General features: G+C 44.4%; 1 protein-coding gene across 2 annotated transcripts in view; it reads right to left on the reverse strand.

The window, feature by feature from the left end:
- The window catches only part of ADTRP (androgen dependent TFPI regulating protein), a 105989-nt gene that overhangs the window by 30180 nt on the left and 52285 nt on the right, over positions 1-23524 (reverse strand). For both annotated transcript variants that reach the window (XM_023737443.1, XM_012557446.2), the window contains one exon: positions 5500-5615. In XM_023737443.1, the coding sequence (XP_023593211.1) occupies positions 5500-5615 (116 nt within the window). The remainder of the gene's footprint in view (positions 1-5499; positions 5616-23524) is intronic.

Genomic DNA, 23524 nt, shown 5'->3' on the forward strand with positions numbered 1-23524 from the left:
TGGACATACAGTGCCCTCACACCCATCCCCATGTTGCTGCACCTCCTTTCCCCAACCTCCCAATGCCCTATATTATCTGAATGTGTGTCCAGGCACTGACAGGTCAAGCCCATATGACCACTGCTTCTTATCTTTACAGTCACCACAATTTCCCCATTAGGGGTTCTTTACCCTCTTGGTCTCTAAACAGCAAAAGAACAGAAAGGGTTAGACATATGGACTGATGATCAACTACCAAGTCCTTAGGTATAAAAAGTTAATAGGTCAAAGTGCTAACTTATGTATGAACTCCAAATGTTACAGTTGGCAAGAAAATGTAAGTTAAAGTCCACCAGAGAAACACAGTATGCAAATCCATTGCACTATTAGCCAGCTACCATTCTCCTTCTATATAACACATACCACAGAAAGAGATATTTTTATGTATATACCCTTAGGAGTCTCTGGGTAGTACAAACGGTTATGCATTTGACGGCTAACTGAAAGGCTGGAGGTTCGAGTTCACCCAGAGTTGCCTCGGAAGAAAGACCCGGTGATCTACTTCCAAAAAATCAGCGATTGAAAACCCTGTGGAGTATGGTTGTAGTCTGACACACATGAGGTCATCATGAGTTGAAATCAACTTTACTGCAGCTATTACTGTATATATTCTCTTAACGCACCACAGGTCCTAGATATTCTATCTTTAGTGATTTATTGCATTGGGTTAAGCCAGAAGTGGCAAATCCCTGGTGTATATCTACTACCCTCCATTCTCATGCTATTAACAAACATTGCCAAATAATCACAGAACTCTTTCTTGGCAGGACTAGATATACCCTCAGCATCCTCATCACAGTGCTCCAGACAGCAACGACCAGTAGATCCCCAATGTATGCATAATTCTCTACAAGTGTCCTCTATTATATTGTCAAAGCCCCAGACTGGAGAGCACTGTAGACCACTGAAGTCTTAAAGTAGATTTACTGAGCAAGTGTTTTATTCAAGACAGGAGAAGAAAGACTTTTGACAATTAGGGAAAGAAGGAATCAGAAGGGAGAGATGATCAGACACTGTGAAAGGGAAGGCAGGGTTAGGGAGGAAGCATCAATCTGAGTTCTGGGCAAAAGGTTATAAACTTTAAGACAAAGGCTGGTGAAGTCCATGAAACAGGCACTGCTAGAGCCAGTCCTTTGGAATGTGTCTCTCTTTGACTTCCGTTCCTGACAGAGCTCTGTACTGAATCAAACGTACCCCCATAAAACCCCAAATGAAACCAAATCCATTGCCATCAAGTCAATTCTGACTCAGACTGACACTATAGGACAGAGTAGAACTGCCCCATAGGGTTTCCAAGGCTGTAATCTTTATGAAGCAGACTGCCACATCTTTCTCCCATGGAGCAGCTAGTGGGTTTGAATCCTCAGCCTTTCCATTAGCAGCTGAACCCTTAGCCACTGTGCCTCCTGGGCTCCTTTTCCCATATAGGAAGGGGGATTACCCAGATTGTCAGATATGAACAGCTTATATAAATCTAGACCAGAGAATGAATATTATGATTAGCCTCTCATATGCAGATATTGAGCCTGAGCTCCTTTCAGTAGAAGTAAAAATGCATGGTACCGGGTAAGAAGGTTCTAGAATACAAAAGGGGTTTTCCAGTCAGTAGCTGCAGGCCAAGCACATTCCCTTGATTCTAGGTTATAGGGGTGCATTTCTGAGAATTAGTGTCACCAGGTGGTTGAAAGATGAAATCTAGGCCAGTTACTTAAGTCATCTCCCCTCCAGTTAGTCTGCTCCATAGGCTGCTGCGCCATTGCCCAAATGTACTCTAGGAACTCTAGTGCCAGAGGTTGATGCAAATAAGCCCATAATGATACACCCAACAGGCATGGACAAAAAGTAGCATGCTGTACCCAGGAAATATGCCTTTTTAGATGGAATATGTTTAGATGCCTTGGAACATTCAGCCATTCAAACATGTCAATTCCAAATGGAACAGAAGATCAACATTTTCTTGGGAAAGCAATACGTATATATATATAATTGCAATGACTAATTCTTGAGAGAGAGAGGGAAGAACCCATGGATTGAGATGGAGGTGGTGGGGGTGGTTTGTGTGCGCATGTGTATGTGCACACCTGTGTGTTCCTGTGTAGGTACTGTTTCCATGAATAAACAATAACAATCCTTCTCACCTGAAGATTTAAAGATAGTTAAATCCTTGTTCCACCACTCGTCTGTCAGTTTGTCATACTGTGGTGGCTGGCATGTTGCTGTGATGCTGGAAGCTATGTCACCAGAATTTCTAATACCAGCAGGGTCACCCATGGTGGACAGGTTTCAGACAACGTCCAGATTAAGACAGACTAGGAAGAAGGACCTGGCGATCTACTTCTAAAAAAAAATTGGCCAATGAAAATCTTATGAATAGCAGTGGAACACTGTCTGATATAGTACTGGAAGATGAGCCCCTCAGGTTGGAAGGCACTCAAAATATGACTGGGGAAGAGCTGCCTCCTCAGGAGGTGTCAGAGTTGATCTTAATCATGTGGATGGAGTAAAGCTTTCAGGACTTTAATTTGTTGATGTGGAATTACTCAAAATGAGAAGAAACATTCGTTAATAATTGAAATGTGGAATGTACGAAGTATGAATCTAGGAAAATTGGAAGTTGTCAATAATGAAATGGAATACATAAAGATCAATATCCTAGGCATTAGTGAGCTAAAATGGACCGGTATTGGCCATTCTGAATCAGACAACCTACTATGCCGGGAATGGCAAATTGAAGAAGAATAGTGTTGCATTCATCATCAAAAAGAACATTTCAAGATCTATCCTGAAGTACAACGCTGTCAGTGACACGATAATATCCATACACCTACAAGAAGACCAGTTAATATGATTATTATTCATGTTTACACACCAGCTACTAATGCTAAAGATGAAGACATTGAAGATTTTTACCAACTTCTGCAGCTTGAAATTGATCAAACATCCAATCAAGATGCACTGACTGGAACGCAAAAGTTGGAAACAAAGAAGGATCAGCAATTGGAAAACATGGCCTTGGTGATGGGAACAATGCTGGAGACCGCAAGATAGAATTTTGCAAGACCCATGACTTATTCCTTGCAGATACCTTTTTTCAACAACATAAACAGCAACTACACACAAGGACATGGCCAGATGTAATACACAGGAATCAAATCGACTAAAAATCTGCAGAAAGAGACAATGGAGGAGCCCAATATCGTTAGTCAGAACAAGGCCAGGGGACAACTGCGGAACAGGCCACCAACTGCTCATGTGCAAGTACAACCTGAAGCTGAAGAAAATTAAAACAAGTCCATGAGAGTCAAAGTATTACCTTGATTATATCCCACGTGAATTTAAAGACCATCTCAGGAACAGATCTGGCGCATTGAACACTCACGACCGGAGACCAGACAAATTGTGGGATGACATCAAGGACAGCATACATGAATAAAGAAAAAAGGGCACTCAAAGACAGGAAAGAAAGAAAAGACCAAAATGGATGTCAGAGGAGATTCTGAAACTAGCTCTTGAACACAGAGTAGATAAAGTGAACAGAAGAAATGATGACAATACAAGAGCTGAACAGAAGACTTCAAAGGGCGGCTCAAGAAGACAAAGTAAAGTATTATAATAAAATGTGCAAAGACCTGGAATAAGAAAACCAGAAGGGAAAAACATGCTTGGCATTTCTCAAGCTGAAAGAACGGAAGAAAAAATTCAAGCCTCAAGTTGCAATACTGAAGGAATCTATGGGAAAAATATTGAACAACACAGGAAGCATCATAAGAAGATGGAAGGAATACAGAGTCACTGTAACAAAAAGAACTGGTCACCCTTTGACCACTTCAAGAGTTAGCATATGATCAAGAACCAACAGTACTGAAGGAAGACGTCCAAGCTGCACTGAAGGCATTGGTGAAAAACAAGGCTCCAGGAATTGACAGAATATCAATTGAGATGTTACAACAGATACAGCACTAGAAGTGCTCACTCATCTATGCAAACAAATATGGAAGACAGCTACCTGGCCAACTCATTGGAATAGATCTGTATTTGTGCCCATTCCAAAGAAAGGTAATCCAACAGAATGCGGAAATTACCGAACAATATCATTAGTATCATACACAAGTAAAGTTTTGCTGAAAATCATTCAAAAACGGTTGCAGCAGAACATCGACAAGGAACTGCCAGAAATTCAAGCTGGATTCAGAAAAGGATGTGGAATGAGGGCTATCATTGCAGATGTCAGATGGATCTTGGCTGAAAGCAGAGAATACCAGAAAGATGTTTACCTGTATTTTATTGACTATGTAAAGGCATTTGACTGTGTGGATCATAACAAATTATGAATAACATTGCAAAGAATAGGAATCCCAGAACACTTAATTGTGCTCCTGCAGAACCTGTACATAGACCAAGAGGCAGTCATTCAAACAGAACAAGGGGATACTGTGTCGTTTAAAATCAGAAAAGGTGTGCATCAGGGTTGTATCCTTATACCATACTTATCCAACGTATGTGCTGAGCAAATAATCTGAGAAGCTGTACTATATGAAGAAGAATGCATTATCAGGATTGGAAGAAGACTCATTAACAACCTGCATTATGCCGATGACACAACCTTGCTTGCTGAAAGCAAAGAGGACTTGAAGCACTTACTGATGAAGATCAAAGACTACAGCCTTCGGTATGGATTCTACCTCAACATAAAGAAAAAAAACAAATCCTCACAACATCATGATAAACAGAGAAAAGATTGAAGTTGTTAAGGATTTCATTTTACTTGGATCCTCTATCAACATCATGAGAGCAGCAGTCAAGAAATCGAAGAATGTATTGCTCTGGGCAAATCTGCTGCAAAAGATCTCTTTAAGGTGTTAAAAAGCAAAGATGTCACTTTGAGGACTAAGGTGGGCCTCGTCCAAGCTATGGCATTTTCAATCACCTCATACGCATGCGAAAGCTGAACTATGAATAAGAAAGACTGAAGAATTGATGCTTTTGAATTATGGTGCTGGTGAAGAATACTGAATATACCATGGACTGCCAAAAGAATGAGCAAGTCTGTCTTGGAAGAAGTACAACCAGAATGCTCCTTAGAAGCAAGCATGGAGAGATTTCATCTCACGTACTTTGGACGTGTTATCAGCAGGGCCAGCCCTTGGAGAAGGACATCATGCTTAGTAATGTAAGAGGATCGTTGAAAAAGAGGAAGACTTTCAACGAGATGGATTGACACAGTGGCTGCAACAATGGGCTCAAACATATCAACGATTGTGAGGATGGCGCAGGACTGGGCAGTGTTTCGTTCTGTTTTACATGGGGTCCCTATAAGCCAGAATTGACTCGAGAGCATCTAACAACAACAAAATCCTTGTTGACCGAAGATAAAGGAATTTTGACATTACAGTATACTTTTCTGTAATATCTCATGGAGCTGTGAATGACAAGCTTAACTTGACTTTATGCAATTCTTACCTGCCAATATAAGCAAGACTAGATACAGCCAATAAGGTGAGTCCTTTCGTTTTTGATAGATAGTGATGTGGTCTGAGGAAGAACTCGACCAGGGACAGGGGCCATATGGAAGTGTGCTGCAAGAGAAAAGGGGATAAATCACAATGGCAGGCTGTCCTGGGCTGCCTTCAGTTCCCATAATGCTGTCTTCCACCTCCAACCTGTCTTCTTCCACAACTGTCAACCGAAACTTTTGAAAATTTGGCTTCGAACATATTCCCTGGGTGCCTGAGGACCTATATAAAACCAACCAATTGCCATCTAGTTGATTCTGACTCACAGCGACCCCGTGTGTGTCAGAGGAGAACTGTGCTCCATAGGGTTGGTATGTTTTTTAATTGTGCTAAAAACAGACACAACAGAGCATTTGCCAATTCACCAGTTTCTGTAATCCAGTGACACTGACTACATTCTTCATGTTATACAACCATTCTTGCTATCCTTTTCCAAATCATTCTGCCACCATTAACATAAACTCACTGCCCCTTGAACAATGGTTCCCCTTTTCCCCTCCTTCCCACCCTTGGTAATGAGTAATCATCTTTGGTTTCTGTATATTTGCTTATTTCATGCAAGTGAGATCATATAGTTATTTGTCCTTCTGCCACTGACCTATTTCACTCAGCACAGGGTTTTCAAGGTTCATCTATGTTGTGGCAGGCATTAGCACTTCATTTCTTTTTACGGCTGAGTAATATTCCACCGTATGTATAGACCACGTTTTGTTTACCCATTCATCTGCTGATGGACACTTCGGTTGTTTCCACCTTTTGGCTATTGTGAAAAATGCTGCGCTGACGTTGGCATGCAGGTCTCCGTTTGTGTTCTTGCTTTCACTTCTTCTGGGTATATAGCGAGGATTGCTGGGTCATATGGTAGTTCTATCCATAGGGTTTTCAATGGCTGGATTTTCAGAAGTAGATCACCAGGTCTTTCTTCTGAGGCACCTCTGAGTGGAGTTGAATCTCTAACATTTTGGTTAGCTGCCCAGTGCATTAACCATTTGCACCACCCAAGGACTCCAACATCTAATAGTTTTAGTATTGTATATTCTCCAGCTCTCATTCCTTCTTCATCCCAGCTCCCCAGGTTTCTCAGTTCCTGGTAGTCTCATGAACCAATGACCTCATCCTGTAAGCTCTATCCCATTCTGGTTCCTGAGCCCCCAGGCAGCTGGGTCAGGGTGTCAGTAACAACAGTCGCTGGGATCACAGTCCCCATGTTCCTGCACTTCCATTGCCCAGCAGTGCTGCGGGAACCCTGGGTGCTTGCTCTGGGCTGCTTCTGCTCTCAGCCATATCAGCCATGTGCTCAGATAATCCCCCAAGAGGCAGTAGCTCCCTTCCCCTCTAATTGAGCCTGCTACGACACCATCAGGAGACCAAGACCCTGAGCGACATGAAATGCGATGAGACAGAACAAATCTTGAATGTTAGGCATTACTGGCAGAGAGGGCTTCCTGAGGTGCCCCAGTCAAGGCCACAGTTAGGTCGCATGAGGCAACTGGCATTTTAACGTCCCTGGTTGCGCAGTGGTTAAGAGCTTGGCTGCTAACCAAAAGGTTGGCAGTTCAAATCCACCTGCTGCTCCTTGGAAACCCTATGGGGTCGCTATGAGTTGGAATCGACTCAATGGCAATGGGTTTTATTTTTTTTTCAGGGCACCCCATGGAGTTCCTGGGTGGTATAAATGGTTAATGTGCTCGGCTCTGCTAACTGAAAGTCTGGAGGTTCAAGTCCACCTGGCGGCACCTCGAGAGAAAGAACGGGTGATCTACTCTGAAAAACCAGCCATTAAAAACCTTATCAAGCACAGTTCTTACTCTGACACACATGGGGTCACCATGATTCAGAGTCGACTCAATGGCAAGTAGGTTGGGCACCCCAAATACCAGTAACAAAGCCTAAAGGAACAGCATAGAAGGTAAACCATGGCTTTCTGTGCTTTGCCCAAGGCTGGCCCTGAGCATGTGGACTGGTTAGACATACAAATGGAAAGGCTTTGGGGCCCACTGTCATACCCTACATCTTCCTCTGGTCCAATTTTAGGCTGCAGCTTCTGTGTCTCTTCTCTAATAAAGGAGCATGATGCTCATCCCGTACATCCATTTCCGTGGAGTCAGTTCTGACTCATAGTGACCCTATAGGACAGAGTAGAACTGCCCCATAGAGTTTCCAAGGGGTATCTGGTGGATTCAAACTGCTGACCTTTTGGTTAGCAGCCATAGCACTTAACCACTATGCCACCAGGGTTTCCACATGTTGCTTAGGGGCATAGTGTTTGGAATCTAGCCTTGGGCTAGTTACTGAATCTCTCTGAGCTTCAGTTTCCTCAGCTATAAAATAGGGACAACAAATAGCACATCCACCACCAGTCTGTCTGTCATACCGTAGTGGCCTGCGTGTTGCTATGATGCTGGAAGCTATGTCACTGGTATTTCAAACACCAGCAGGGCCACCCATGGTGGGCAGGTTTCAGCTGAGAGTCCAGACTAAGGCAGAGTAGGAAGAAAGGCCTGGCAATCTACTTCCAAAAATTAGGCAAGGGAAACCCTATGGATTACAACAGAATATTGTCTGATATAGATTTTACTTGGATCCACAATCAACACCCATGTAAGCAGCAGTCAAGAATTTAAACGACGCATTCAATGGGCAAATCTGCTGCAAAAGACCTCTTTAAAACATTCAAAAGCAAAGATGTCACTTGAAGACTAAGGTGTGCCTGACCCAAGCCATGTTGTTTTCAACTGTCTCATATGCATGCAAAAGCTGGACAATGAACAAGGAAAACAGAAGAATAATCGATGTCTTTGAATTGTGGTGTTGGAGAAGAATATTGAATATACCATGGACTGCCAAAAGAACCAACAAATCTGTCTTGGAAGAAGTACAGCCAAAATGCTCCTTAAAAGCAAGGATGGCGAGACTACATCTCACATACTTTGGACATGTTATCAGGAGGGATCAGTCTCTGAAGAAGGACTCATGCTTGGTAAAGTAGAGGGACAGCGAAAAAGAGGAAGACCCTCAATGGGATGGACTGACACAGTGGCCGCAACAATGGGCTCAAGCATAACAATGGTTGTGAGGATGGTGCGGGACCAGGCTGTGTTTCGTTCTGTTGTACACAGGGTCGCTATGAGTTGGAATTGACTCAATGGCACCTATCAACAACAACAGTGCTGGAAGATGAGCCCTCTAGGTTGGAAGGCACTCAAAATACCCAGTGGCCGCAGCAATGGATTCTGAAGCTGGCACAGAACTGGGAAACATTTTATTGGGTTGTACATGGGGTCACCATGAGTTGAAGTTGACGTGGCAGCAACTCACAACAACAACAACGACAAACATCACATATCTCATAGAGATGCTGCTATCAGGATTGAGATGACTGCATAGTCCTTGGCCCATGAAAGCTTTCAGTAGATATTAGCTATGATTAGAACTATTATTATTGTAATTACCGTCCTTAATCTCCTTGGTGGGCCTGGGTAGGGTCTATGATAGCAGCAGCACCTGGTGCTTGGATGCACGCTGGTCTGCGGATGCAAGTGCAAGGTATGCAAACAGCTGGCATTGGACAGCAGAGCTATTCACATGGCCTCCCTGGTTGCTCCTGCCCCAAGCCACCCCGTGCACCCAGCCACGCTGCCTCAGAGCCCTGGCAACGCTCCGTGACTAACATCAATGCTCTCTCCACCCAGAGGCCACCTCGCAAGGCTAGAGATGGGGCTGTCTGCCCAGCACAGCCACCTGCCTCTCTGCCTGCCTTCATTCTGCAGTGGCCAGAAAGATCCAACTCCTATTAAGAACCATTAACAGGCCCATTATACCGGCCATTGATCTGATGGATTTTATTAACCCTGCCCACAGTCAGCAGCTTCCGCTCTGGCCATTAACAATCCTTTGGAACAGAATTCCTGTGGAACAATGTCGTAGGTCCACATTAGGGGTAAATGAGTTTGCAGTGATGAATGCTTTTACAACAAATAACTCAGGAATGCATGGCTGGCCATCTCTTCTAGGAGCCTGCCCTTTGCAAGTGACATTCAATTGGATTTCCAAATGAATTCTCCCTGATGGCTTCTGGGAAGTTTACTTCCGTGATGTCATTAGTGATGGACTATATACTGTGGCTTAATACGAGCTAAAAGGTCTTTAAGAGAATCACATTTTCTGGTCGGGGCTGGGGTAGGAATGAGGAAGAGAGGAAGACTGCATCCTGCGAGTTTTGTAAATATTGAGGTACTGTGAACAGCCAAGCGCGACACAGTAAACCTCCTGGTATTTCAAATGTTCTGGTACTTCACCTCCCATCGACATAAATTATATAACCTTTGTCAGGCAGCACATATCATCTTTAAAAAAGGAAGAAGAAATTTCAGTAAGAGACAAATCAAATATGCTTTCTGCTTCCAAAAAATCTAATAATTAGGCTGGGATTGACACAAATTAGGAGGCTGCCAAAAATTACTGAAAACAGTGACTCATTCTGTATTTCAATTAACAGTTTCTCAGTTTCCCTTATAAACAGTGCAACTGACAAAAATTAATTATCTCAGGGGGGTAAAATATTTTCTTCTGAAGGAAACAAAACATCATGGGCTGAAACAATAGCATATGTAAACAGAGGGGAACCCATCTTTCCTTGTCAATTGAATCATTATTTTGGTAGATTTTCCTTTAAATATCTCTTTCCAAAAGGCACTGGTTAGAAAGACAGTGCTGTTCAATTCCCGTCCTTTTCTCCAAAATTACAGCTTCTCCTCCTGTTCGCTCTGTAATGCCTACTTCATCTGAATATCTTAGAGACAGCACTACAAGCGTGAAATACTGGTTTAAGTGTTCGTATAATAACTGCTCTTTAGATTCTCTGACTGTAAAATAGTCTCGAAAATAAGTCCTCAAATGTACCAGCCCGTAGAGAATTCTTATAAGGTTGCATAGGTGGCAACAGGGAAAATAAAAAAACAAAACAAAAAACCACAGTTGCCACTGAGTCAATTCGGACTCATGGCCGCCCGTGTGTGTCAAGGTAGAGCTGTGCTCCATAAGGTTTTCAAAGGTTGATTTTTCAGAAGTTGACTGCCAGGCCTTTCGTCTGAGGGGCCTCTGGGTGACTCGAACTTTCAACCTTTCAGTTAGCAGCCAAGTGCTTTAACTGTTCACAGCATCCAGGGAAAATAATAAGCACTTGTTTTGACTCCCCCCATACCAGGAGATAGGAGGCTGTTATAAACATTTTCCCTGGGTGTGAGGCTAAACTTACAATGGAATGCATTTTGCCTGACTCTTGTGAAAGCGACAAGCCTTAATCACTGAGATACCCCATGGAGCCGACAGTTCATCACTGTCACGCAGGCTCCAAAGGCTGGATGCCTAAGGCTCAGCTGGTCACACTCTTATCTTTAACCTTCCTGGGAAACCAGCAACACTTAATTTTCTCCAGGGAAAGAAACTCATGGAGCCCACATATTTTAAAAACCAGATGATAACATTTTAAAATATGATCTCTGTCTCTTTTCTCTATTCCATTTCCCTGATAGGGCTATCATTTGTGTTGAGTTAACCAAGATAAATAAGCCAGCTTCTACCCTCTAGGACCAGCCGACTCCTTTGCATGCATTGCTAGTAATGAGCTTGCATGGTATCACCCAGTTCACATTTGCTTCAGTTCTCTCCTTCTTTCCTCTGTTCAGGCAATACTTGGCTCTGAGAACGAATCCCTGATGATGGCTCTTCCCTACTGCAGTCTTTTTCCCAAGTCCCTAGGATAATGCCCTTGGTTTACTTCTGATGCTAATGGATAGATAGTTTCTTACAATGAAGTTTTATTGCACTGACAAGATCTTCTTACTTCTGGGTACACTGAGGAGGAATTTTCTTGTTTGGGCATATTAAATATACCTTATTTTTTATTTTATTGTACCACCCATCTGTCAGTTTGTCTTACTGTGGTGGCTTGTGTGTTACTATGATGCTAGAAGCTATGCCACCAGTATTTCTAACACCAGCAGGGTCGCCCATGGTGGGCAAGTTTCAGCAGAGTTTCCAGACTAAGATAGGCTAGGAAGAAAGGCCTGGTAATCTACTTCTAAAAATTAGCCAATGAAAACCTTATGGATCACGACAAAATATTGTGCCATAGAGGTTGGAAGTCACTCAAAATAGACAGTGGCCGCAACAATGGACTTGAGCACACCAAGGATCATGAAGATGGCGCAGGACTGGGCAACGTTTTGTTCTGTGGTATGTGGGGTCTCCAGGAGTTAGAGCCAACTCAACAGCAAGTAACACCAACCACAATTATTTATTTAAAAAATGGGAGTCTCCCCAAAATCTCCAGAGGGGCAAACACATGGTCAAAGCATTAATTAAAACTGAAGCACAAATACAACAGATGAAAATGGAGGCAGAACAAAGCTTAACAGAATGCTGTTATAGCTGGGCTTCTTATCACACTGCTGGATCATGTCCCCTGAAGCTTGAACACTTACATGCAGAAAAGACACGCATGTTTTGTAAATCCTAGTAATACAATCCCTGTTCTTTGTAATACCATTCATTTGCTCGCTAAAGGCTTTTAAATTACTCCTCACCAGCCTCCCCCATTCCAGTTTCTGCCCAGAACTCCCCACAGGTACAGACAAATGTGATGGTTTTGACCTGTTTCGGGAAAGCCATTGTATTTGTATCCTAAATGCAAAGACCATCTGTATTCTCTATGTCCCTTATGTTGTTAAAGGGACAGTTTGCTTTAAGTAAAGCTGATATATAAAAATACAGACAGACATACAGACATAGGCGATATTGCTTGTATTTCTAGGGGACAACTTTGTCTTTTTTTTTTAAATATAGAACTACCTCCACTTACACGAGAGTCCCTGGATGGTACAAATGGTTAAGCACTTGGCTACTAACCGAAAGGCTGGTGGTTCGAATCCACCCAGAGGGGCCTCAGAAGAAAGGCCTGGTGATCTACTTCTGAAAAACTAGCCATTGAAAACTCTATGGAGCACAGTTCTACTCTGACACACATGGGGTCGCCAGGAGTTGGAACTGACTGATGGCAGCAGGCCACCTATGTGACCTGCATGATCTTTTCAACCTCAAGTCCTCAAATAGCACTGGTTTGCAAAAATTCCCTTTTCCACTTTCTAGGAACGCATGAAGTACGCAGGACAGGCAAGACTCTAATTAAAGAGTCAGTGCTAAAGCACCTCGGGAGGTGGCAACTGGGACAATAAACCACCCACAGAAAGGGCCACGGGCTTCTCCTTGATCTCCACAGTCTGCCTAGGTGGGCTGACACAGGCCACCCACCTGTGTACAAAGTTAAGGGCACAGAAGTTGAAAACCTATAGTCTTATTTATGATGAAGTGTAGTAATGTCTGCAATTTACTTTGAAATGCATGAAAATAAGCTGAATTAACAGATGAATTAATTAAGGATGGATAGATGGATAGATTTGTGATAAAGCAAACACTGGAAACCATGGATAGTAGAATACAAATGACGGGGAATACAAGTGCTGATGGTACAATTCCTTCAACTTTGCTTTATGTTGGAAATTTTTCATAATACTAGGTTGGGTGTGGGGGCGGTGAATAGCCTTTACTGACCTGGAGAAATGAATGTTTCATTGGGCCAAGGAAGAGAAGCATGTAATTATTTACGATCTCGTGTTAATTGAGGGGTTGGTCAGGTGAGAACTGTTTGAATCTTCTAAGGAAGGTTTCTAAGTGATCTTTTATCTGTTACACTGTTGTCCTCTGGCTTAATATGTAATTTGATCAAGTTCTCAAAGTGACAGTCTTCTTCTAGGAAGCTATCTGGCTTTGAAGAAGTCCAGCCTGATGAAGGAGAGGTCATGTGGATTCTATCCAGTTAAGGACAAGACATAAGAAAGATCTGGGATTTTAGAACCCTTCCGTCGGGAACATAGCTACTCCTGCCTCCTTCTCCCCTCCCTCCCCTCCCCGCCCCCCTCCCTCAAAGCTTCCAACAAATCCTTCCCTCTAATTTAACTCTCTGGCAATAATAACACTCCAGACATCTGTTGCAATCACTGATTCCTTTTTTACATGTTATATCTCAACTTGATTCACTCCCCCCACCCCCAAATGCTTCCCATAACTGTCTGGTCTTCTGTGTTCGTCAGCATCACCATCCTAGATTTCCTCTATTTGGGTACATACTCAACATTGCAATCAGGGCAATCTTACTGAAATGAGTTTCATGTTACACTCCCCTGCTCAAGAACCTTCTGTGGCTCCCTGTTGCCTCTGTCCACAGTCTGTTGTTGTTGTTGCATGCTGTCAACTCGATTCTGACCCACAGCGACCCTAGAGGACAGAGCAAAACAGCCCCATAGGGTTTCCTAGGCTGTATCTTTATGGGAGCAGATCGCCAAGTCTTTTCTCCCGTGGAGGTGGAAAAAACCTTTCAGTTAGCAGCCGAGTTCTTTAACCACTGCGCCACCAGGGCTCCTTCCACCGTCTGTACTTCCCTACTCTCGTCTCTCTCTGCTAACACCCCCTTATTTTCCACAGAGCCTCAACAGACTCCCTTTTACTCAAACCAGTTTCCTCATTATCCTTTTGTTTCCTTCACTGGAAACCCTCCCCTTTCCTATTAATTCTTTCATTTCTTTCTCTCCCAACCAGCCCCATGCACCGTTGAGATAACTTACAATCCAAAGCACATACATTAAAAATGAGAAGCTATGAAAGAAAATCAGGACCCAGGAGAACACTGAAACATAAAAATGGTAACCAGAAGCGCTTCCTGGGTTGATATTGCTACAATTCAAATTTAGCAAGAGATTTCCAGACACCCAAAGTAAAAAGGACACATGAAATGTACACAGTTCCTATTATTTTTAAGGGAAACAAAGTTTCCTCCCAAATAATTAGATCTAAAAAAAAAAAAATGTTCAACCACCCCATTTCATCTAGGAGGTATTAAGCAATAGAGGAGGCCACGCCCTCAGCAGTGTCCCCACAGCAAAGAAGTTCCAAGACTTAGGCTCCGTAGAATCTGATGTTACAAAATATTATTACAAAATAATAAGATGCAGCCCAGTGAAGGGGATTCTGTCAGTAAGGAGATAATATTTTATAACTATGTAGCCTTCTGACAATGTTCCGCTGCTATTCATAAGGTTTTCACTGGCTAATTCTTTTCAGAAGTAGACCACTGGGTCCTTCTTCCTAGTCTGTCTTAGTCTGGAAGCTCACCTGAAACCTGTCCACCATGGGTGACCCTGCTGGTATTTGAATACTGGTGGCATAGCTTCCAGCATCACAGCAACACGCAAGCCTCCACAGTACAACAAGCTGGCAGACACGTGGGGGTATCTTTTCACCATACCTATTCAATCTGTATGCTGAGCAAATAATCCAAGAAGCTGGACTATATGAAGAAGAATGGGGCATCAGGATTGGAGGAAGACTCATTAGCAACCCGCGTTATGCAGGTGGCACAACCTTGCTTGCTGAAAGTGAAGAGGACTTGAAGCACTTACTGATGAAGATCAAAGACTACAGCCTTCAGTATGGATTACTCCTCAACATAAAGAAAACAAAAATCCTCGCAACTGAACCAATAAGCAACATCATGATAAATGGAGAAAAGACTGAAGTTGTCAAGGATTTCACTTTACTTGGTTCCACAATCAACACCCATGGAAGCAGCAGTCAAGAAATCAAAAGACGCATTGCACTGGGAAAATCTGCTGCAAAAGACCTCTCTAAAGTGTTGAAAAGCAAAGATATCACCTTGAAGACTAAGGTGCGCCTGACCCAAGCCATGGTGTTTTCAATCGCTTCATATACATGCGAAGGCTGGACAATGAATAAGGAAGACTGAAGAAGAATGAACGTCTTTGAATTGTGGTGTTGGCGAAGAATACTGAATATACCATGGACTGCCAAAAGAATGAACAAATCTGTCTTGGAGGAAGTAGTCAGAATGCTCCTTAGAAGCAAGGATGGCGAGACTATGTCTCACATACTTTGAACATGTTATCAGGGGACATCAGTACCTGGAAAAGGAAATCATGTAGAGGGCCAGTGAAAAAGAGGAAAAGAGGAAGACCCTCAACAAGACAGATTGACACAGTGGCTGCAGCAATGGGCTCAAGCATAATAATGATCGTGAGGACGGTGCAGGACTGGGCAGTGTTTCGTTCTGTTGTACATAGGGTCACTGTCAGTCGGAATTGACTTGACAGCACCTAACAACAACAGTCTTCCAAAGATCAGAGATACATGCACTCCAGAAACGCTATTTCCCCCCATAGGTGTTTTGGTTTTAATTGTGTGTATTACATTTCCTAGGAGTCCCTGGGTGGTGCAAATGGTTAACACACTCAGCTGCTAACAGAAAAGTTGGAGGTTCAAGTCCACCCAAGGTACCTCGGAAGAAAGGCCTGGTGATTTACTTCTGAAAAATCAGCCACTGAAAAGCCTATAGAGCACAGTTCTACTTTGACACACCAGGAGTCGCCATGAGTCAGGGTCAACTTGATGGCAACTGGCTTATGGCCTATAGAGGCCCTCATGATCTGGATACCTGCCTTGAGTTACTTCCATGCCCTGCTCCACTCACCTACTGCCTCCACCGCACCCTCACCCCCTAATCACTCTGCACTCCAATCTGAACACAGCACAGTTCCCCCTCTCGCCGCTGACACAGCACACACCTGTTCCCTCTAGCTGGAGCACTACCGCCCTCCCTCACCTCCCTTCACCTTATAGGTCTCAGCAGAGATACTGCTGCCTCCAGGGAGCCTTTGCTGAATCTGGAAACCTAGGTCAGGTGGCCTTCCTTGGTGCGGCTGGACCTCCCTGAGTGCTTCCCCACACCTCACCACAAGATTGCACTTGCCTGATCCTGGCCAAGGCTCGCCAGAGATGGGAACAGCCTGAGGCTTAGGGCCATCACATTCTATCTTCAGAGGTGAACACAGTGCTCAACCTCCCAGCCACTCAATTTCTGTGGCATGAATGAATAAATAAACCAAACAATAAAGTGGGGCAGAAGTGGACGAGGAGGTTTTCTGCGTATCCTGGGAGATGAGATTTGACTAATATCTGCAGCCACAGGTCTGCCAGGCTGGTGTGAGCAGGGTGCATGCTTAACCCACTTGGGGCGGGTCCCTTTTGCTCTTTCCTGTGGCTATAGATGGCACCCCAAGCCCTGAAAGGGGGTGTGGTGGTCACAGGGAATCCCGTGAGAAGGTGTGATTCCGGGAAGCACCTCTAGGTGGCCACACCATGGCAGCTAAACCGGAGACTGCAGGAAGGGCGTGGCCACGAAGGAGTTGGCAGCCCTGCCGGAAGCTGGGGGAGAGCCAGCGAACACAGGCGAAGAGTCACACCTGTTCTTGGAAGTCACTTGCCTGTGTGCCTCCATTCTGAGGTTGACCCAGGTGGAAAGGCCCCCAGCCTTTGCTCCATATCTTCTCTACCCCTTTCCTCTTCATCTAGTCTGTGACACTCTCTTCCCCCACACCGCCTTGCCTGGCGTCTTCTGGTGCACACGAAGACTTATTTTTAAGACATAGATGGACAGCTCTCCAGAAAGAAGCTCCAAGTTGGAGAAGGAAATTGTTCTTTTCAAGACAGAGAAAGTTTATGGAGCATGGGGATCCGCTCTTGCTTGAGAGGCACTGCCTCTGAGGACACCTCTTCCTCCTTGATAGCCCATCACCATGTCAACGAAGGACTCAGAACGTGTAGGCGGTGGTAGCGATTCAGGAAAGTACGCGGTGAGCACGAGCCCGGGGGCCAAGTTCCAAACCCTCCGCGTGACTGACCCCGTGACGGACCAGGCGCCACACTCTTGCCTTCCCGGCCCCGACTCTCCCTTTGTTGCCCCATCGAGGTGTCCCTCATGGGACTCATCCACTGTCCTGCAAGGACGCAGTTGCTCCCTGGTGATTTTTCTAAATGACATAATCGAGTGGATTAGTGTTAGTCTGTGCGGGCGAGGGGAGCACATGAGCTCGTGGTGGGAGTCTCGCCAGGAGACAAGGAGCTGGAGGCCTGGGAGTGGGGCCTAGAGGTAAAGCAAAGAAGACCATCTGGGAAACGGCCTCGTTCAACAGCCATCACTTGTTCTTTGAGAAGCAGTGAGGTTTCAGCACTTTGGGCGACTGAAGGTAGTCTTTGAATGCCAAGGAAAATTAATGAATTATATTTATTGTCCCACAGTGTCGCCCTCGGACTGGTGGAGGCTTTGAAAGCATTAGGCAACAGTAGAGAGCACCAGGCTGAGCCCTTGGAGTCCAGAATGAAAGCCAGCAAGTCTTTGTTTCACTCCAAGAGCCACTTTCCTTTTGCAGGGCTGACTAGGTACAAACTTTTGTGACCTCAAAGCTGGAGAGTTTCTCTTCAAAAGGGATTCTAGCTTTTGTGGATTATCTCAGAGTGCTACTAAATTGTGTGTGTAATTCCAAAATAAAAATTAATTTTAACTTTTAGTACAAATGACCATATATCAGAGTACTTTTTCAATTACTAACATTTCTTTTTCTTGCTGAGAATCAAACAGACAAGCAAGCAAAGACACTGTCAGCAGGTTATCAAACTAAAGATAGCCAGTAAACCAAAAAAAACCAAGCCTGTTGCCACTGATTCTGACTCATAGGGACCCTATAGGACAGAGTAGAACTGCCCCGTACAGTTTCCAAGGAGCACCTGGTGGATTTGAACTGCCGACCTTTTGGTTAGCAGCCGTAGCACTTAACCATTAGGCCACCAGGGTTTCCATTAAGAGGGTAAATATATGAATCCAAAGCTCAGGAAAGGAATCCTAGCTGGAGACGGAGATGTGGGAGGACCAGAGTGTACCCAGAACTTTTTGAAGTGGCAGTAGATGAGATGACCCAAAGGCAGTGTTTGAGCGAGAAGAATAAAGGATCTAGGACTTCACACTGTGGAAACAGGTAAGTCAGGGTTTCTCAACCCTGGCACTACTGATGATTTAGACAAGGTATTTCTTTGCTGTAGGGCTTGTCTTGCACGTTGTAGGATTTGTAGCAGCATCCTTGGCCTCTACCCACTAGATGCTAGCAGTACCTACCTGCCCACAACCTCAAGTCGTGACAATCAAAAATGTCTCCGGATGTTGCCAAATGTCCCCTAGAGAGCCAAGTCACTGCTGGTTGAGAATCACTGAATTAAGTGATGGGCAAAGGAAGCAGATCCTGCAAAGCTAATTGACAAGGAGTGGTCAGAAAGTATGGAGGCAAGGACAAGAAGGAAAGAGAATATTTCCAGAAAGATGTGGTCAAGTGTGTCCAATGCTGAGGATGTCATTGGTTCATGAGCACCATACGCACTGGTTTTAGAGACCAGAAGCTTGTTGGTAAACGTGTAGAGCTTGCCCCTCGCGTGCCCAAATTGCTAGCATTCCTTCCCAGGTGGAATCCTACGTTCCTTGTCCAGTCCTAGACCTTTGGGTTTCAACCTTCTGTTTAAAGGCATGGACCATGGATACCCTGAGTGCTGCGGAAGGCAAGCAGGCAGATGTCTCAGTGGCTGCCATCAGCATCCGTTCTATCAACCGTGAGGCGTGTGGACATCTTCACAAGTTTGTAAGGGTAAAATCGGACAACTTATATGTAAGAAGCTAAGGACAAGTCAGCTTGCTCAGAGCCATCGACACTCCTGGGAACACAAGCCTGGGGCACTGATACCAACTTCCTGTTGCTGAGAAATTTGGCTCACTCCTTATCGTGACTTTCTTAGGGAAAAACAAAGATCAAAGGTTCCCAAAAGGTCACAAAATTCCTTCTCACCAGAAAATAATGAAATGTGGTTTTTATGAATTCCTAGATATGGAGAGAGGCACCGAAAACACTCAAGCTTTTATTCCTAACCAATTCATACTAGAAGAGCTTCCTGGAATACCCCTCAGAAATGATCAGGCACTTTTTGGTTTCCAAACTCAGAAGAAAACAAAAGTCCAAGTATTTTTTCAAGAACTTTCACATCTGAATTTTCACTGCTGAATGTTTCTCTTAGTAAAGGAAGTGAAATATTGAAATCCCCCTACTTTTAAGACAATTTTTTTTCTTTCTTTTTTTTTTAATCTACCCTTAAAATAAGTGGTATAAACAGTTAAAGTACTCAGCTGCGAACTGACAGTTTGGAGGTCTGAATCCAACCATAGGTGCCTAAAAAGAAAGGCCTGGCGATCTACTTCTGAAAAATCAGCCACTGAAAATTCCATGGAGCACAGTTCTACTCTGACACCTGTGGGGTCGCCATGAGTCGGAATGGACTTAACTGCAACTGCCTTGTTTTGGAGTTGGTTTGATTACTCATAAGCTGTTATATCTCAGCTTTCATGTCAGCAAGCCAAGAGCTTGTTCTGTTTGTATTTGTGGAGTTCCATGCTCACGATTAACTTTTCATATGTACATACTAATGAGTATCCTACCTGCACTTGGCCCCTGGGGAAGCGTAGAAGATGAATTAAGAGTCCTGACTCTCTACCCACACTCAAAGGTGCTGGTTAGTAAAGAGGAGGGCAGGTTTCCCCGAGGGAGGCCGTGGATTTGCCTAAGGGAGGAGACTCCTCAGAGTTCTGCTTTCTCTGTCCTTTGCCATTTTCACTCCCCATCGGCCAGCCCCAATCCCAGAAGATGCGCCATAACCAATGCAGGATTCATGGTTCACAGCGTCCAAAGCATCTCACGCTAACCTTCACAATGTTGCAAAACTGTCAAGACCAAACCAAACAAAACAAAAAAACCATTGCTGTCAAGTCCATCCCAACTCATGGCAACCTCATGTGTTATAGGGCAGAACTGAGCCCATATGGAAGCAGATCACCAGGCCTTTCTTCCGTGGTACCGTTGGGTGAGTTCAAACCACCAACCTTTCTGTTAGCAGCCGAGAGAAACTGTTTATGCCACCCAGGGACTTGACAGCCAAGAGAGAAGCCCCAAAAGATGAAATGAAGATCATACAACTCAAAGAGCAAAGTCAGACTTTGCCCCCTTCCCCATCTGTCTTCTGATTTAGATGCCCTGTCTTTCAATTTTGCTGCTATTCCTCTTCACAAAGAGGACAGCAGTTCCCATGCCCACCCATGTGAAGGCCTTGAGGAACAGCAGTGACCCCTTGTGAGCTGGGGAGCACACAAATGGCTGTGGCTATAGCAGACGTCGGTGGACAGAGATGAGGACATGAACGAAGACAGGCTGGGTCAGGCCCACGGTCTCCTTCCACTTTCCACTCTCCCTTGTTTCTGACATTGCCAGGTTCTGGAAGCAAAGTCTTCATTAGCAGCCTCTTTGCTGATCAGTAGGGCTCTGCTTGCCCAAAAATAACAAGGAGGACTTTGTAGTTTTTCACACAGATAAAGTGAAGTTGTTTTTTTTTTTTTTTCCAACTCTTTTCCATCCTTTTCCCTTGCTTGACCTTCTCTCCTCCATCTGGTTTACCTCCATGGTCATGTCTTCAACCATCTTCTCAATTTCAACCTCCACCACCTGCTCCCTGATCCAGTGGCTTTTGTCAACTGTCTGGCTACCTGAATGCTCAGTTACCTAATTAACAGGTGAAAATTGTGGTAACAGAGGACAGTTACTTGGAAATGTTTCCAAGCCTGGACCTGTTTCTGTCAGAGAGAATACATCTTTGAGCCACCATCTAAATCAGAACAAACATTATTTCTCCTTTCACAAAATATATATAATTACTATGACTCTACACATCTTTTTGAACATAAATCAGTTACTAACATACAACATGTCTCAGACATAACAACCAAAAGCACCATAGATATTTCAAGGCACCAGTAATCTCTCTAGAACCTTCCTCATTTACAACTCTCTGTACCAAAGAACACATAACAATTTCAAAGCATGTAGAGTCAGCCACACACTCTGAAAGCAGGGCTTCCTCTCTTCTTCCAATGTCCCCTGTCCCCAGCTTACCCCACTCTGTACCCAAGGAGGAGGAACTCTCTCTGGGGTCAGTCAAGGACACAATGAAGCTAGAGGAATAAGGAATGAAGCCTTCATTTTTCCATGCAACAAATCCTTATTAGTACCTACCATGAGCCAAGCACTGTGCGGAGGTGCTAGGGATAAAATGACAAAATGTGGTCCCTGCCATGTAGAATTTACAGTCTAAGGGATTTTGTATCAGCAAGCAAAAAAGCCACATAGACACTGATTGTGATACATACTGTGAAGGAAACATGTATGACTCTATGCATCAGGATAAAAGTGGAGGGATGCACTTCATGTCAGACAGTCACTGCAGGCCATTCTGAGGTGATATTTAAGCTGAGTCCTAAAGGATGAGAAAACACTGTGGAAGAGGAGATGGAGAGCATTCCAGGCAAGGGAGGCAGGCCAGCATGTGCAAAGGCCCTGGCATGGGAGAGTGCATCAAGGGCTCCAGGAACAGGAAAGAGGCTAAAACAGCTGGAGCTTAGTGAACCAGAAGAGAGAGGCTTGACCTGAGTCTGGGGTGGTAAGCAAGGCCAGGTTTTATCAGGCCTGGTAGGCCATAGGTAGGAGTTTGGGTTTTATTCTAAGTGCCATGGGAACCCAATGAAGAGTTTTAGGGAGGGGTGTTATTTTCCAGTCTATTTTACTGCTGGAGAAGGACATCATGCTTGGTAAAGTACAGGGTCAGTGAAAAAGAGGAAGACCCTCAACAATGGATTCAAGCATAACAACGATTGTGAGGATGGTGCAGGACCTGGCAGTGTTTTGTTCTGTTGTACACAGGGTCGCTATCAGTCAGAACCGACTTGACTGCACCTAACAAATAAACGTGGGTAATGTTAAAGAATGGAAGCAGGAAGACAGGTTCAAAGTAGTCTAGGTGAGAAGTATGGTGGCTCCCAAGGTGTTGGCAGTGGAAATAGACAGAAGCAGATTTGCTAGCTATTTTGGAGGAGGAATGGACAAGACTTGCTAATGGATTGGATGTCGGGGTGGTGAGACAGGGAGATAAATAGGTCAACTCAGGTTTCTGGCATGAGCAGTCAGTTGGAGGTCAGTGGTTCCATTTGCTGAGATGGAGGAGCCCACCGCAGGCAGGGCAGTGAGCATACAACATGTTACCTCAGAGATGTCTGTGACATCTGCTGTAGTGGCAGGTAGGCACTTAGATATTCAAATTTGGAACTCAGAAAGGAGATTGGAGCTGGAACCTCAGCACAAGGACAGATTTAAAGCTGGGGGAATAGATGTGAGTTATTGAGATGAGAGTATTGGCAAAGAAGAGGGTCCATGCCAAGTGCAGAAGAACATCACCATTTAGAGGGCACGCAGAAGAAACAGAGACTGAGGTAGGAAGAAAACAAGGGGAGCGTGCTATCAAAGAAGCCAAGAAAGCAAGTTTCAGGGAAGAGGGAGCCAAATGCTGCTGAGAGGTAAGATGGGGCAAAAATAGAAACCCTGAGTTTGGCAATGTGGAGATAGCTGGTAACCAGAAGAAGAGGAAAGAATGGAGTGAACACAATGGAAATATTAGTCCAAAGGACTAATGGACCACAAGTACCATAGCCTCCACTAGCCTGAGCCCAGAAGAACTAGATAGTCCCCAGCTACCACCATCAGCTGCTCTGTCAGGGATCACAATAGAGGGTCCCAGACAGAGTGGGAGAAAAATGTAGAACAAAATTCAAATTCACACAAAAAAGACCAGACTTGTTGGTCTGACAGAGACTGGAGGAAACCCCGAGACTATGGCCCCCGGACACCCTTTTAACTCAGAACTGAAGCCACTCCCGAGGTTTATCCTTCAACTGAAGATTAGACAAGTCTATAAAACAAACAATAACACCTGTGGGGAACGTGCTTCTTAGTTCAACCATGTCTATGGGATCAAAGGGGCAACACCTGCCCAAAAGCAATGATGAGAGGGCAGGAAGGGACAGGAGAAATGGACGGGTGTAAACGAGCAAGTGAGGAAGGGAAGAGTGTTGACACATCGCGGGGATTACA

This window comes from Trichechus manatus, unplaced genomic scaffold, assembly GCF_000243295.1.
Source record: "Trichechus manatus latirostris isolate Lorelei unplaced genomic scaffold, TriManLat1.0 scaffold00103, whole genome shotgun sequence".
Classification (NCBI taxonomy): Eukaryota; Metazoa; Chordata; class Mammalia; order Sirenia; family Trichechidae; genus Trichechus; species Trichechus manatus.